We start from the raw sequence: 18,082 nt of genomic DNA on the forward strand, positions 1-18,082 counted from the left end.
TATCATTTGTTCTCTTCTGCTTTTGTGCTTATATTTCCCATCTAACTCCTACTTCTCCCGTGCCTCACTCTTCAATTGTCTTGCCTACGTTGGTGCTTTTTGCAGTCCTTTTACAATTCTGGAATATTGATGATAAAAACGCAAGTAGCATAGTGCATGCCATCTCCATTGTTTGGACTTTCAAACTACAGACTGTTTTATAATGTAGCCAGTTACCGATCAGATTTCATGATTGCTGCCCTGGCCCTTCTTCCTTGGACTTTATGGTCATTGCTGCTGTTTGGTAAAGCCACCCATCGCTGATGGGCCATTGTAAGTTCGCAGAGAGGACCACTATTGGGTTTCATTCAGATGGGTGTTGATACCCGTCCTGCGTGCAGGCCCCGTTTGTTATTGTGCTTGCATCCACCCTGAGCTGCATGCAGACAGCCTATAGAGGTGGACACAGATGCAGAGGCCTGCAGGAACACAGGCGCATATCAAAATTTGTGAGGTGTGCAGGAGCAGGTGCACCGATCCGAATGCATAATGCCTGCACCAGCCTGGATCCATGCACCCGCTTTTACTGTTTTCTGTGCAGCTGCTGTGTCTGTGCCCACCTCTATAGGCTGCTTATGTGCAACTCAGGGCGGATGCAGGCTCAATAACAAACACGGCACACAGAACAGGTGTCAACTGTTATCTGACTAAGGCTCAGTTCACACTGCTGCGACATGGGATCCGACTTGTGAGATCTCAAGTCGCATGACATGTCAAATTCAATTTTTCCCTATGAGAGCCTTTTTAACTGATACTACACAAGTCGTTCCAAATTTAGAAAAGGTTCCTGCACTACTTTGGTCCAACTGGTGGTGCGATTTCAGTCCTTTTACAGGCTCCTAAATAGCATTCACGTCAGAAGAAAAGTCGCAGGGCAGGTCGCAGGGCAAAATAGTATGACTTTGCCATCTCAGCGGTGTGAACCGTACCTTAGACCCCTTTCACACTGGGGCCGCGTTAGCGCTAAAGCTCCGCTCGTTTTAGCGGCGCTGTTTAAGTGGCACTTTTCGACTGCTAGTGGGGCGCTTTTAACCTCAAAGAAGGGTTTAAAAACTCCTGTGTTGAGGCGCATTCATTCCAAGCCGCAGCGTTCGAGGGTGCGGAGCTATTGCGCTCCAAGCTGGCCCACAGGAAGTGCCTGGAGAGGGTTACTTCCGGGGCATATGACATCATCATCGGGCGCCGGAGACGAGGTTCCAGTCTTCATAAACGGCGCGAACAGAGAACGCTGGCTGCTGGTGTTTCTTGGTGTTAAGCAGCCAGGCTGTGGATGACCAAGAGGGGCAGAATGGATCCCCCTGCAGTACCTGCACAGGCAGCGGATGCAGTTCCCAACACCAGCACCTCACAGGTAAGCCTGGGGTGTTCTGTCACCACCTTACTATCCCTGTGAGTGTTCCCTCTCCCTCCCCCCTCTGTAGTAGTGGGTGTAAGGGGACACATTTCCTCCCTCCTGCACGTGGTGTTACGGAGTGATTGTGTGGCTTTAATTACATTGTGGGTCATTTATTTTGTCTTGCAGACCAAGACTCAGGACAAGGCCCAAGCGCAGCCACTTAAAAGGAAATGTGCGGTTTGCGCAAACAAATTGAGCTCCTCATGGAGCAAAGCAGTTTGTCGCACCTGTATAGAAGGCCTAGTAAAGGATGACCCGGTTGCCTCTTGCCAGAAGATGCTTACTTCTGTTAGGGATGAGCTTGCGTCCACCTTCAGTTCCTTTAGAACGCTTATTGACAAGCTCCAGACTCCAGCAGAGAGTCCGTCTTCACTGAAGGCGTCGGTAAGCACTCCGCAGCAGGCAGAGAGTGAAGACTCTGAGGCTGAGGTCAGATCTACCCGTTCTTCTCTGGAAGTATCAGGGTCAGATACAGAGCCCAGAGATAGAGAATCCACTCGAGGCTCAAGATTTAAGTTATCTGTTGAGGATGTAGATGACTTATTAAAGGCTATCTATACTACCCTTGAATTAAAAGAGGAAGAGGTTCAGTTATCCAAACATGATCTTATGTATAAAGGATTACATAAGAGAAAATCAAGAGTGTTTCCAGTTCATAGTTCTTTGGTTGATACTATTAAACTGGAATGGGATAATCCTGAGAGAAAACCATTCTTCTCCAGTAACCTAAAAAGGAGGTTTCCTTTTGATGAGGACACTGCACAGCCATGGAATAAGAATCCCAAGTTAGACGCACCTCTTTCAAAAGTTTCAAAAAACTCGGACCTGGCGTTTGATGATATGGGTACGCTTAAGGATCCGATGGACAAGAGGGGGATATCCTTCTCCACAGAGCCTGGGACTCAGCAGTTGGAAACCTGAAACCAGCTTTGGCTTCCACTTGTGTGGCCAGAAATCTGGAGGTTTGGTTGACTCAGATTCAGTCACATCTGTCAGTAGGTACCTCCAGAGAGCAAATTTTAAAGTCTTTTCCTCTCCTATTTCAGGCAGTGGGTTTTTTGGCAGATTCTTCCGCTGAGTCGGTAAGAATGTCAGCCAGGACTTCGGCTCTAGTGAACTCGGCCAGGAAAAGCCTTTGGCTTAAGACCTGGTCAGGGGACTCGGCCTCCAAGTTGCGCCTTTGTGGCCTTCCTTTAACTGGCGATCATTTATTTGGCCCAGGTCTACAGGAGGCACTGGAACGCACGGCTGATAAGAAAAAGGCGTTTCCAGAGAAAAAGAGACAGCCAGAAAATTTTTTCGTGGCCAAAACAGGCAACAGAGTCCTAGAGAAAAGGACAGCAGGCCGAAAAAGCATTGGACTGGGCACAAAGGCAGAGGCAAAGGGGGAGTGCTATTTAACCCTCCTCAACAGCCCGCCAAGCCGCAGTGACTTGTGTTCCCCGGTGGGAGGGAGATTGAGGGCCTTCATCCCACAGTGGGCAGCAGTCACTCTGAGCCCCTTCGTCCTGGACCTAGTGACCAACGGGTACAGGCTGGAGTTTGTTCACCAACCACCAGAACGTTTGTTGGTCACATTTCCTCCACAAGATCGGGAGAAAGCAAGGGCTCTGGGTCTCCAGATCGGAGACTTATTAGATCAAAAAGTCCTGATTCCTATTCCTCGATCGGAGCGGGGCAAGGGATTCTATTCCCATGTATTTGTGGTCAGAAAGCCAGCAGGAAAGTTTCGACTTATCCTGAATCTCCGGACCTTAAACAAGTCCATCAGATACAAGCATTTCCGTATGGAGACGGTTTTTACAATCAAAAACCTACTATACCCAAACTGCTTTATGGCCACGTTGGACTTAAGGGATGCTTATCTTCACATCCCTATCCATCCAGCCTTCCAAAAGTTTTTGAGATTGGCAGTGAAGACGGGTATGGGGACCCGACATTTTCAATTTCAGGCCCTCCCCTTCGGTCTTTCCTCAGCCCCACGCATCTTTACGAAGGTGTTGGGGGAAGTGCTGGCTCCTCTAAGATTAAAGGCAATAACGGTTATCCCTTACTTAGACGACCTCCTGATAGTGGCAAAATCATACCAAAGGCTGTTGGAAGATCTCCAGGCTGTACAGGACTTCTTACAGTCCCTAGGCTGGCTAATAAACAAAGAAAAATCGTCCTTGATTCCGGCCCAGAAAGTAACTTATCTGGGTTACGATTTTTGCTCCGTGAACCAAAGAGTTTTTCTTCCTCAGGAGAAGATTACCAAAGTGTTCCAGACTATGTCAACATTGCAGACCAACCAGTCGGTCTCTCTGAGACAGGTGTCGAGGGCAGTGGGTCTTATGACCTCATGTTTTCCCGCAGTACCATGGGCGAGACTCCGTCAGCGTCCGTTACAAAGGTTTCTTTTAAGAAACTGGGACGGGGACGTAAGGTCCCTGGAGTCAAGGATCTGGCTTCCCGACAGGATAAAAAGAAGCCTGTGGTGGTGGAGAGCTGGTCAGCACCTAGCAGGAGGTCTCCCATGGTCCTTTCCCATTTTCCGAAGGATTACCACGGATGCGAGTTCCTGGGGATGGGGGGCCCACCTCAGCAATGCAGTAGCACAAGGAGAGTGGTCCCCAGAGGAGGCAAGGGCCTCATCCAATCAAAGAGAGCTGCTTGCAGTCCAGAGAGCCCTCCAGTCTTTTCAGATGGAGATCAGGGGTCACAACCTCCAAATCCTGTCAGACAATATAGCGACAGTCGCGTATATCAACAAGCAGGGAGGCACGAGAAGCTGGAGGCTTCAGTCCATTGCCCAGGAGATCCTTTCATGGGCAGAGGGGAATCTAGCCTCCATTTCTGCTGTACACCTGAGGGGGAAAAACAATTGCCTGGCAGATTATCTCAGCCGTCACAGGATAGACCGAGACAACTGGTCCCTTCATCCCGAAGTCTTTGCAGACCTCACCAAGAGATGGGGTTATCCGGTAGCGGATTTGTTCGCAAACCGAAACAACCGCAAGACGGAGATATTCTTTTCCATGAACCCGGCAGACCAAGCCTTGGGGATCGATGCTCTGGCGAACCCGTGGCCTCCAGGCCTACGTTATGCCTTTCCGCCAATCAGGCTGATTCCAGAAGTCCTCCGGACGTTTCGGCTGGAAGAGACAGATCTGATTCTGATTGCCCCGTTTTGGCCCAAGAGGCCATGGTTTTCCCTGCTACAGTCTCTGGTTTCAGAGCCTCCGTGGAGTCTTCCGAAAAGGGAAGACCTATTATTGCAGGGTCCAGTATCACACCCTCAGGTGGTTTCCTTAAACTTGACGGCCTGGTATCTGAAGAAAAGATACTGAGCGCCCAAGGGTTCTCTGACAAAGTAGTCAGGACTCTCGTTAATTGCAGGAAGCCAGTTACTAGAGCCATATATTCCAAGGTTTAACTCATGGTTATCTGAAAATGATAGATTAACTCATGATATTCCGTCTATTTTGGAATTTTTCCAAGAGGGTGTCGACAAAGGTCTTTCTGTTAGTACCTTAAAGGTACAGGCGGCAGCTATTAGTGTGTTCCTCCAGTTTTCTCTCCTGGAAAATCCCACTATAGCCAGATTTTTCAAATCTATCTCTAGGGCCAGACCAGTAGTAGTGAGAAGTTGTCCAACGTGGGATCTGTCCCTAGTACTTCAAACTCTGGTAGAATTTCCGTTTGAACCTCTGGAAAGTATGTCAGTTAAATTACTTACATTAAAAACTGTGTTCCTTATAGCTGTTACCTCAGCTCGTAGGGTAAGTGAGTTGCAGGCCCTATCAGTTAGGGAGCCCTTCCTCACGATTTTTGAGGATCGAGTTGTGTTACGAACCGATCCAGGTTTTTTGCCCAAGATGGCAAGTACATTCCACCGATCTCAAAACATTGTATTGCCAACCTTTTGTAGTTCGCCACAGGGCGACTTAGAAAGAAAATTTAGTTTTCTAGATGTAAGAAGGATTCTCTTGGTCTATCTTGAGGTCACGAAGACCTTTAGGAAAACTGATGCCTTGTTTGTCCTCTTTTCTGGAGTTCACAAGGGGAATAGTGCATCTAAAGCCACATTGGCTAGATGGATAAAGCAAGCCATCTTGGAAGCTTACAAAATTAGGGAGGTCCCTACACCTTTTGTTACTGCGCACTCAACTAGAGCCTTGTCTACGTCTTGGGCTGAGAGGGCTGGTGCCTCACCGGAACAAATTTGCAGGGCTGCCACTTGGTCCAGTTACTCGACCTTCATTAAACATTATCGCCTGGATCTCCTATCAGCTCAGGAGCAGGCGTTTGGTCGTAAGGTCCTTCAGGCAGTTGTCCCTCCCTAGACTGGTAAGTTCTGGCTCATCGTCTCATGGGCTGTCCTGGAAGACGCTTGGAGAAAAGCTGAGTTAGACTTACCGGTAACTCCTTTTCTGAGAGTCTTCCAGGACAGCCGGATTCCCACCCGGTATTGTCTGAAGTTATGTGTATTATGCATATGTTTTGCAGGGTCCTACGGTTCTTGAGAATACTGACATGGGCCTGGAGGACCGCCCTTTTATCTGGTGGGGGTGACGTGTTTCCTGTCCTGGTAGGAGGAGCCCAAGGTCTCATGGGCTGTCCTGGAAGACTCTCAGAAAAGGAGTTACCGGTAAGTCTAACTCAGCTTTTTTTATTGAAGTTCTATTGCTAAGTGGGATCAAAACTTCACTTTTTACTTTCAAAAGCTGCTTTTTCTCGTTCAGACTTTGCAGAGAATATGTTTCCTTCAACTAACGGGTGCTGCAAATTGACTTGTCTGTACACATTGTAACCATATGTATCATTGGTCAGCAGAGTGAACACAAAGATCACTTCTCATTGACTAAAGAATAGTGTCATTGAGTACTGACATCATTGTTCACTGTGCTCATCAGTCTTATTTGCTGTCAAATGAACACAGTGCCTTGGGTGCTGCGAGCATTGCCTACTTGGTTCTCCCAGTTTGATTGCTTATATTCAGAAGGTTCATGTTCATGCCCATATTTGATCATAAATACTCTTTTAATTTAAAAGCTACGTTTTTTTTTTTGTTTTTTTTTTTGTTTTTTTTTTCTAAATTCCAGCTCCCCTATGTTGGAATTTGCTGTTAATGTACCTCTGATGTAGAGAAATAGAACATAAAAGAGCTCTATGTTTTTAAAACAAGGCCTTATCCCGAGCCTGAAGAGACACCGGGGATGCCATACAAACATAGCAGTCAGGACAGCCTACATTGACAAGCCAGGCAAATGCATGCCTGAGAGATGTCGGGAATGCCGTGCTAACATAGTTGATGGATGCAGGGTGTATGTGCTACTGAGGTCATCTGGTGAACGCCTTCCTGTGTCTTACTTTTTTTTTTTATGTCCTAAATCTACATACCAGGAAGTCATAAACATTTTTCTATGGAACACAGCAGGTGCTGAGGTAAGGCCGTGTACTAAAAAACATATCTTTTATTTTTCTGCAATAAAGGTACGTTAATGATACACTATATTACCAAAAGTATTGTGATGCCTGCCTTTACACAGACAACTCTTCTGGGAAGGATGTCCACAAGGTTTAGGAGCGTGTCTATGGGATTGTTTGACCACTCCCCATAGACACACCCCAAATTCGCTCATACATGTCTTTATGGACCTTGCTTTGTGCACTGGTCCAAATCATCTAGTGGATGGGGGGATTATGGTGTGGTGTTGTTTTTCAGGGGTTGGGCTTGGCCCCTTAGTTCCAGTGAAGGGAACTCTTAAGGCATCGGCATACCAAGACATTTTGGACAATTTCATGCTCACAACTTTGTGGGATGGCCCCTTCCTTTTCCAATGTGACTGTGACCAGTGCACAAAGACATGGATGAGCACATTTGGGGTGGAGGAACTTGACTGGTCTGCACAGAGTCCTGACCTCAACCTGATAGAACACCTTTGGGATGAATTAGAGTGGAGAATGCAAGCCAGGCCTTCTTGTCCAACATCAGTGCCTGACCTCACAAATGCGTTTCTGGAAGAATGGTCAAACATTCCCATAGACACACTCCTAAACCTTATGGACAGCCTTCCCAGAAGAGTTGAAGCTGTTATAGCTGCAAAGGGTGGGCCAACTCAATATTGAACCCTACAAAGACTGGGAAGACATTAAAGTTCATGTTCATCTTAAGGCAGGCGTCACAATACTTTTGGCAATATAGTGTACATAGGGGAGCTGGAATTTACCAGCCATTGACCAGGCCATTTTTTGCTATATGGCACTGGGTTACAAAAATTGTGCGGCCGTGCGACACTGTACCCACATAAAATATAAAATTTGACTTTTTTTTTTTTTTTTTTTCCCCCACATATAGCGCTTTCTTTTGGTGGTATTTGGTCACCTCTGTTTTGTTGGGTTTTTTTTTTTTTTTTTTTGCGCTATAAACAAAAAAAGGCTGACAATTTAAAAAAAAAAAAAAATTGTTTTACTTTTTTTTGTTATAAAACATAGCCTATAAAAATGTAAAAAATCGAATTTCTTCATAAATTTAGGGCAATATGTATTCTGCTACATGTTTTTGGTACAAAAAAAATCTCAATAAGCTTGTAGTGATTGGTTTATGCAAATATTAGAGTGTCTACAAATTATGGGATATATTTATGGAATTTTTATTTTATACTAGTATTGGTGGCAATCTGCGACTTATAGTAAGACTGTGATATTACAGCGGACATACTGACACTTTTTTTTTTTGGGGGGCGGGGGGAAACAGTGACACCAATACAGTGATCAGTGCCAAAAATAAGCACTGTCACTGTACTAATGACACTGGCTGGGCAAGGGTTAAACATCTGGGGCAATTAAAGGGTTAAATGTGGTGTGCCTAGCCAGTGTTTGTGTGTTTGTGTTTTACTATGTGTGCTACCCGCCAAGGGAAGACATGGATTCTAGTCCCTGCTTTGCAGAGACGCAGAATCCATGCCCCCCCCTTTATCAGAGCCAGATTTGCCTTGTTTACATGGACAGATCCCCCCGTACTGTGTAGTTTACCTGCAATCGGCGGGTCCCGGAGAGCATTGAGTGCCTGACACCTGCAGATCGGCTTCTGCTGTGAATTCGTACAGCAGAAGCGGCCTGCCGGCGTGTGTGTGTGTGTGTGTGTGTGTGTGTGTATATGTGTATATGTATGTGTATATATAATATATCAGTTATCGCACATAACCATCGCCCTATAGTAGTTTTACTACTACAGGGCAGCAACTGTGCGCCAGATTTTATAGATATATATAGATAGATATATATATCTCTCTATCTGGCGCACAGTTGCTGCCCTGTAGTAGTAAAACTCCTGCAGGGCGGTACCCTGAACCCAGAGTAAATATGCAGATTCCTGATATATACTTATTGTGGGTCAGTGATTAGAGGAGTATTAAAACCCGAAGGTCCGCATAACTGCTAGACAATTAGCATTTTCAGGAGGTCAGCATCCACAACCCCATATTTTTCCCAGGAAAGGTTTGTTTCCAAGGTTCTCTGTAAATTGTATTCTCCAGATACTTGTTGTGAAGTGAAATAACTGGGCACAAGTTGCACAAAAATGAGCTTACAAGAAACCGAATAGCTTGTGGGGAAGTAGCTGTCGCATAGTGTGATGAAGGGGCATTGGAAGCGATGGCATAAAATCAAAGGTTCACGCTAATGTGGAAAGGTTACTAATATATTCCATCGAATGGTTTCACGTTTCACAAATGGAAAAGTCAATTAGCCTTCTGACTTGTCTGAAGCCATTATTTCACTTTGGACATGTAATCAGGGACAGAACCAAATACAATATCCTTTTCCAGAGAGTCTTTGGGATTTTTACTAGCAATTCATCGTGTGACATTTGGTTTTACCAGATCGTTTTAAAGCATTCATAATACTAAATGGAACTATAGGTCTTGGTAAAGGTTTACAATGGATGCTTGTGACAACCAAATGAGTGGAATCCCTAACAGAATAATGAATGAGTTGGCAGTCGTTATAAAAGACTTGCTGATATAAAGAAAAGTGTTTGTGTTTTTTTTTTTTTTTTTTTTTTTTTTTTTTTTTTTATGGTGTACAAACTAGACAAGCTGAGATTGTTGTCAGACAACTTTTACTTGGCATAGAACTTTTATTGATTTCTGCACTAAATTATGGATTTTTTTTTAAAGTGGAACCTTACTGCTTTTATAAAATAGATGCCTTTCAGTCCAGACATTTATTAAAAAGAGAGAACAGCCATTGGTATAGTCAATGATCTATTGCAGGGGTCTCCAAACTGCGGCCCGAGGGCCAGCCTTTATCCGGCACCTGGGCCACTATTCCTCCCATTGATGCCAACAATGGAGCACTATTTCTTCCACTGATACCAATGATGGGATACTATTCCTCCTACCAATAGAGGCACTACTCCTTGTACTGACCACCAACCCAGAGGCCATATTTATTCTCACTGATGCTGGGCCCAGGACATTTTCTACCTCGCTGACCACAATCTGGCCCTCCTAAAGTCTGAAGTACAGTAAACTGGCCCTTTTAGATTGAAAAGTTTGGAGACCCCTGCTCTATTGACTTCACAGTGCTGTCAGTCTAACACTGTGAACATGCTTACCGGAGTGAGGAACAGAGTAATGACCTCATCAGTGTGCTGCAGCTCCTTCATTGTCCATTCAGTAAACTGGTGTTAGGTAGAATTTCAGCACCCATTTCTCCTGCAGGTGCCCATTTTGGGGGGGGGGGGGATTTGGATACTGAACTGTGCCATACATACCAAACGGACCTGTCTTACTTGGGTGTTATTCCCTAATGTGACCTTCACAGTTATGCATGCTTTCATTGTTGCATTACATTTTGTGTAGGTTTTTTTTTTTTTTTTTTTGTTTTTTTCTTTTGGCGCTTTTTTTTTTACCCTGCAGTTTAAAGGCATAATGTGCTAGTATGCATTGCACTTGCCTTAAGACGAACCCTCCTGCACAGAGATGTCAGATCTGGAGGCCGCTTTCATCTTCACACGTCTTGCCTCTGGGTTCCCTGACTCCGGCTCTGTGACTGGCCGGAGCCGCTATGGTGTTACGGCTGGTCACGGCACTGGGCTCTGAAGGAACTGCATGTCTGGTGCTCAGCCACGTAAAGCCGCTGGTGTATACGTGGCCAGAGGTCGGGGGGGTGCTGGTGGCTCCCAGCACTTCCTGGAGAACTCGGAGACACTGAGAAACTGTTGATGTCACTTCCCGGGTGCTCCGAATGTGCACTATGCCTGCCCCACCAGGCAGGGAGTGTCTCCGAGTTCTCCAGGAAGCGCTGGTAACCACCAGCTCCCCCGGACCTCTGACCACGTTTACATTCTGGGTGTGATTTCATTTTTTTTTTTTACATTAAAACTTTGATTATACTACACTTAGTAGCTCCACGCTACTTGTATAGCAAGACATCGCTAAAATGAAAAAAAATATGCTTGTCTTGCAAAACACTCGCTGACCAAGTTACTCACAATCCAAGGTTTTACTCTAATTATTTTTCAATTTATGTTGGCCAGAAGCTCTGTTTTAACAGTTGTGTATGTATGCTTTTTTTTTTTTTTGTTTTTTTTAATAGTAATTTTTTTGTAAGTGGAAATTTTATATATATATATATATATATATATATATATATATATATATATATATATATATATATATAGTCATTATTGGGTATTGTTTGTAGAATTTTGAAGAAAATAATGAATATATATATATATATATATATATATATATATAATATACACATTTTTTTTTTTAAGAAACAGTTCAGTAGTCATCTGATTTGTGTAAATGTACAACTGATAGATTATTTCTTTTCTTTTAGGGAACACAAAGCTTAAATCCACACAATGATTACTGCCAGCATTTTGTTGACACAGGCCACAGACCTCAGAACTTTATTCGAGATGTTGGTATGTTTCCCTTTCCCAAACCAATAACTGAATTACCATTGCTAATGTGACATGTGTTACATTATATTGGATTTGTTTATGAGAAGTAGGAGGTAAAGAATCTGAAAAATGCTGTGTGTCGATTGGTCGTTTGGGAAATTTTACATTCATGTGAATGAGTATAGTCTGGTATATTGTGTTGATGTGCTTTCATAACATTTCAATCAGCTGGCCCCAGAAAGCTTTCATGAAAAGCTCATATTGTATATGTATCAGCCGAATGTTAAAGGATTAGCCCCTTAATAATTTCCTGTCTGGAAGCAGCTAGGCACATATGGGATTCGTTTATATATTTAATACTTGATTACTTGCACATGTATTGCTGTCATTGTTTACAGGAACCTGTTAACACCTCTTCTTCCATCCCCTGTTTAGGATTAGCAGACCGATTCGAGGAATATCCAAAGCTGAGAGAACTGATTAGGCTGAAAGATGAGTTAATAAGTACATCCAATACTCCTCCAATGTAAGTGTCCTTACAGGCATGTTAACATCGTCTTACTGTCTTCTGGCTTTTAGATACTTAATGTGCATATTGCTTTAGTTATTATCAGTGTATTTCTAAGCCTACAGTACATAACAAGTTGGGGACAACTGGTAAATGGGAACTGCAGCATAGTTTCAGTTAAAGCGGAGTTCCTGCTACAAATACTGACAGCGGGGGGGGGGATGGGGGGGGGATGATGGAGGGGCCGGACATAGCGTAGTTCGCCAAACAATCGCCAGAAGTGAGAGCAAATACCTGGATTTGACAGGTATCTGCTCCCCACTCCCCCCTGAAAAGTGCCAAATGTGACACCGGAGGGGGGGTGGGGTGGAGCTCCGCTTTAAGTACCAGATAAAGATACAGACAGGTTTACTAAAGTTACGGAAATTCTTGTACAACAGAATAAAAATTCGTAAGTGATGTAATGTGTTGTAGTGTATTTGTATTATATTTTTGAATGACAATTATACCAATTAAATGAAAATCGTACAATCTGGTATCGTATGAGAAAAATTTTCCTGCTTGTCCCAATGGATAATATCGGATGAACTGTTGTGATCGGCTCTTGAAAGCTGTGTACTAACAATCAGATTATTATACAATTGCTTTGAAACCTGTATTTTTCTATCGATTTTCTAATTCGTGTGTACAGGTTATTGAGGGTTCATTTACATGCATTCAGAATCTAGTGCAGCTGTACATGGTAGGCAATCCACTTCTTACTTCAGATTGTTCAATTAAGCTTTGATAAAAAAAAAAGCTGGAACCTAGATTGGTTTCTATGCAGAGCTGCACCAGAATTTTGCACTTTCCAGTTTTAGTAAACCAACCCCTTAGACCCCTTTCACACTGGGGCGGCAGGTCCGTTAGCGGTAAAGCGCGATAGTTTTAGCGGCGCTTTACCGTCATCATTAGCAGTGCTTTTCGGACGCTAGTGGGTGCTTTTAATCCCCGCTAGCGGCTGAAGAAAGGAGTTCTGAAGCGCTGCCCATTAATTTCAGTGGGCAGAGGCGTTGTAGGAGCGCTGTATACACCGCTCCCACACCACCCCAAAGATGCTGCTTGCAGGACTTTTTTTTTTTTTTTTTCCCCGTCCCGCAAGCGCACCACCTCAGTGTGAAAGCACTCAAGCTTTCACACTGGGGAGGCATGAGAGGCAATTTTCAGGTGCTAAAATGCCTGAAAAGCGCCTCGGTGTGAAAGGAGTCTTAATGTACAAGGCTGTTCAGCTCTCTTGCCCTTATGGGCATCATTTAGTAATTTATAGATAAATACATGGTAGATACCCCACTGTGTTGACCGTAAGGCTGGGTTCATGCTGAGGAATGGATCGTCTCACAACAGGGGTCAAGTGCATCTCCATTTACCGTTTTTCAAGTCTGATTTCAGCCCGAATTTGTGGCTGAATTCAGACCTGAAATGGACCAAAAGACGCACAGGGCTCCTGTGCAATTTGCACTGGAGCCGATTCAGAGATGTGTGAACCAGCTCAATAGAGAGTCGGTCACAATCTCCTGACATGCGTCTTGGATGTGGAGAAACCCCCGCATTTAATTTGCACTGGTGTGAACCCAGTCTGAAGGTACCCAGGGCCATTACGTACCTTTCAGCCAGTGCTGCAGGTTTGATGTAATGTGATTTTTTTTTTTTTTTTTTTTGTGGCTTCATGTGGACAGGCCATAGTTGTGTTTAGCAATGTTTGTATTTTTTATTGTTTACAAAGGCCAGCACATCAATAATAATACTCTGGACTTATCTCCTACACGCTGGTAGGGCCTAGGACAATTTATGTAAAAAAAAAAAAAAAAAAAAATTGTTTTCTTTTTTTGGTGGCAAACTCATATCTGAACAACATCAATTTTATTTTTTTGGTGCTTTGTGCTTTTAATGAGATTGTCCATTGTATTTCTGCATCTTTTTTCTTTATTCTGCATATAAGTACCACAGTCCTTTGCTGCACCCTAGTGACAGCCTGCTATCATTGCAGAAAGTGGGGAGCCACTGATTTTCTACATGGTCATAATATCAATAACACAGCTCCTAGACTAGTATTTCACAACCTTCTGTGAATGACAGCGGCATTCATGTTGAGACAAAGGTCTATGCAGTGCATTATTTGTGCAGTATATATGGAAAAGAGTAATTTTAATATTTGCATCCTTGAGCTGAAAGAAAATGAGTTCTTTTATAAATTGTTTAGAAGTTCACCACGTCTGGTGCTGGACAGCACTTACAGGAGGGCCTTCCTTTATCAGTTTCTGAAGGACCTTGCAGTATAGTTTGGATGTTGTCTTGTCGTTTATGTATTTTGTATCGGACATTAGATCATTAGGAGTTGGGCTTTATTCACAAACTAGAATGGCCATTTGTCTAACAGAGTGATGGCTCTTCACACTATTTAATGTCTACATGATACTGATTGTGATGGTGATCTGACATAAGATAATATGGCAATGTACAGGCAGTAAACAATCACAACAGTCTAGTGCAGGTAACTGCCTGAAGAAAATTCTAACATTATTAATCAGCGATAAGCTGGAGATAGCTAGTAAATGTACAAGTCATATTTATTGATCATTTTCATGATTTGGTCTTCCCCTTGAATACAGCGGTGTTTTCAATCTAATCATTATTACAGGGTTATGTGGCCAATTGTAAAAAAAAAAATATTTGCCATTACACACATCATTGTCATAATGGGGTTTATTTACTAAATCTGGAGAGTGCAAAATCAGACTCACTTCTGCATAGAAACCAATCGGCTTCCAGGATTTATTGCCAAAACTTAATTGAACAGCTGAGGTTAGAAGCTGATTGGTTTCTATGCAGAAGTGAGTCTGATTTCGCACTGTCCAGCTTTAGTAAATAAACCCCAACGTTACGATCTACCTAACTAAGGAACTGGGCTATCATATTCTTACTAGGAGGAATTTTTCTGTGTTTCTGTCCTGCCACCATCATCAGATTTTGACTTCTAGACAATTTTGTGGTCTGATTTCTGGCTTTGGGGGGGGGGGGGGGGGCTTTATTTTATTATGTTTAAAACTAAAAAAAAAAAAACAAAAACAAAAAAAAATACACATTTTGTATTTCTTTTACCAGGAAAATTCATGCACACAGGTGTATTAAAATACTGCCATCTATACTAGGTCTTTCTGCTAGGAGCTTTTTTATTGAGCATAAAAAATGCTTGATTTGGCGCATATTTATGCAGGTTTATAGGCACATGTCGTTTAGAAGCACATAATGGTAGACCTATTTTACTGGATAGAATGTTAATCATTTTATCTAACTACCGGAATGAATGTACGCACAGACGCATGCCTTTTATGCACCTGTGTGCCTAAATAATGGCACTAAGCGCTTCCCTAAACGCAGGCATTTTTTTAAATTTAAGTTCACAAAGTGCATGGATACATTGGCTAAGACAGAGCTGCATTAAAAAAAATGAATAACGCCTTTTAAAGCAACATTATTTTATTTTTTTAATTTTTTTTCTGCACACCTGCACGAGGTCTAAATATGAAATAACTTAAATATTAACTTTATTGGATACAAAATGTATTTAAAGCCCAATAGAAGTTTTGGTGTAATATAGTCAGCCTGCAGACAAAGTAATAAATATGTTCTTCTTTCTGTGTTTAATTACTTAAACCCAGTACACACTGTAAGAAAATCGGACAAACAATCGTCCGGTTTTCCTCATTGTTTCACAGCAGGTCTAAACCGAGGATGGTACTAATTGTACGAAGATTTTCAAACGTCAAAGGTTTTTTTTTTTTGTTATTTATTTGTATCTGATTTTTCTTGTACAAAACCAGTACACATTAAACGAAAATAACTAGTTCTGCTTAGGTACGAGAAACATTTTGGAGTTTGTCCCTTTTTAGAAATTTTCATTTGAGAAATCTGAATTGGATGTTGAAAGTTGTGTATACACTGTACGGGAATCAAAGGATCGTGCCTCGTACGGAATTCGCTGGACCCTGGGACAGGTAAGTGTCCAATTAAAAGTCAGCAGCTGCAGTATTTGTAGCTGCTGACTTTTAATTTTTTTTTTTTTTATTTTAATGGGCCCTCCTCTTTAAGTCTTACAGAAAGAATTAAGATAGCCGGTGGCTTCAGCTGAATATTAATTTTTATGGTTTCCCGAAAGTCTGGTGAGCCCTAGGTCATTTTTACCAGGTTTGCCAGCATGATCTTTTGCATTGCTTGCTTGTTTATAAAGCGCAATCCTGAGTCAGAGGAGTGAGTTGCACCCCCCCCCCTTCTCCATAAAGCTCTGTACAGGTTTCAGATCGAGAGAGACAGTCTGAAAGAAAACAACCAATGCCATTTTCTCTTTAGAGGACCCATAATGCTCTTTGAGTCCACTGTCATGGGTGAACCCTGCATTTATCAAGCATTTGTAAAATTCAGTTTTTATGTAAATGGTAATCTAAAAATAATATATCAGTTAAAAAAAAATATGAAAGGACCAAGACTTGGCTAACCTGACTTCTGTAGGTGAATTCAGTATTTGTATGTGGTTTCCACAGAAGGTAACCTCCATCCGTATTTTTTTTTTTTTTTCTTTCATCATACAGTATTCTCAATCTTCCTGAATTTTTCATTATAGACTATACATTCTATGTATCATAGACTTCATGAAGAAACCGCTAAATATCTGAATCGGTTTGTCTGGACAGTTTTTTTTTTTTTTTTTTTTTTTTTTGGTTGTGGGAGAGCTAATGGCATGCAAATTAGTCGTTCTGACATCTCACGGCCTGACAGATTTTGTGTCTGTGCCACCTTGTTTATGTCGGGTTGACTGACAGCAGCTTAGTGAAGCAGAACAGAGCCGAGAAAGCTGGGATTTGAGAAACTTAACCTCACACAAAGCACATCTGCTAACTTCTAATAGAATTTACTGTGAAAAAAAAACATTCAGTCGCTGCAGTGGATATAAAGAACGCATGTTACTTGAATGGTTACAGCAGATACAAATGTGTTAACTTTAGAAATGCATGTGTCACTTGGATGATTTACAGCTCACTTCTTGTCTAATGGACTGCTAGGAATGTAGTATTTTATAAAACCCCAGAGCTGTCTTGTTAGATGTTATCTGTTGCATTGTCCTTAACTCAACAAAAGTGAAGTACACGTGATCGCACAAACGCATCGATGCTCCTGACCTGTAAAAATGATAGGGGCTCTAATGTACTTTTTTGAAAAGGGCTGGAATATTTCCATTGTTGTTCAGTTGTCCTGCCATTTTACATACTGCTAGTTGCATGTAATTTAGTGGCAACATTTCTCCATTTGTTGTATTGTAGTAGTAAATTGCATTGGATTTTTGTCTTTTTCTAGGTATTTGCAAGCAGACCTTGAGACCTTTGATCTGCGAGAGCTAAAGAACGAGTTCGATGTCATCCTCCTAGAGCCCCCTCTAGAGGAATATTTCAGGGAGACTGGCATTGCTGCCAGTGAGAAATGGTGGACGTGGGAAGATGTAAGCAAATGTTCACTGAGTGCTTTTTAATTCCGAGCAATCCTATAATGTAAAACTGAATTATTTATCTGCTAAGTGGATGCTTTCATGTGCTTAACGGGGCATAAACTAGGAGTTGTACGTTTTTTATTAACTAAACTTCGACATCAGTTATTTTCTTTATCCGGAAAATGTCACTTGAGATACCTTTTATAAAACTATAAAGGCACAAACTTTTTCAGTATTGATAGTATGAGTTGTTTGGTCCAATCCGGATTGTAATCACGACATTTACCTGGATAAACAGCCGAAATCTCATGCCATAGACATGTAGTGCCCACTCTCTTGATTTTATTCTAGGATTTTGTTATATACCCACACAGGAAGGTGACAATACATAATATAGACAGTATAGATGAGTAATACCAGTTTTTTTTTTCCCACTACTAACCATAAACATATGCAGAGCAGACATGGACACAACCCACTCTACTGCATGGGCCCTCTGATTCGATCCGTCCAGACAGAAGGGGATGGATTCCCTTCTGTTTTTTTAAGCGGATTGCAGGTCCGTTTACATCTGCCGCTCTATAGAGGTGAATGGCGGGGTCTGATTGGGTCCACCTGAAGAACACAGGTGGACCCGATCGGACCGATCGTGTGAAAGGGGCCTAAGGCTTCTTTCACACTGATGCACTGCGGTTTACCTGCACCTCAACTGACCTCAAT

General features: G+C 42.5%; 1 protein-coding gene across 1 annotated transcript in view; it reads left to right on the forward strand.

Moving 5' to 3' along the window:
- METTL14 (methyltransferase 14, N6-adenosine-methyltransferase non-catalytic subunit) overlaps nt 1-18,082 on the forward strand; it is a 48,789-nt gene that overhangs the window by 13,273 nt on the left and 17,434 nt on the right. The window contains exons 5-7 of the mRNA XM_073603198.1: nt 11,270-11,357; nt 11,772-11,862; nt 17,233-17,374. Of these exons, the coding sequence (XP_073459299.1) occupies nt 11,270-11,357; nt 11,772-11,862; nt 17,233-17,374 (321 nt within the window). The remainder of the gene's footprint in view (nt 1-11,269; nt 11,358-11,771; nt 11,863-17,232; nt 17,375-18,082) is intronic.

Source organism: Aquarana catesbeiana, linkage group LG01, assembly GCF_042186555.1.
Source record: "Aquarana catesbeiana isolate 2022-GZ linkage group LG01, ASM4218655v1, whole genome shotgun sequence".
In the NCBI taxonomy this organism is placed as follows: domain Eukaryota; kingdom Metazoa; phylum Chordata; class Amphibia; order Anura; family Ranidae; genus Aquarana; species Aquarana catesbeiana.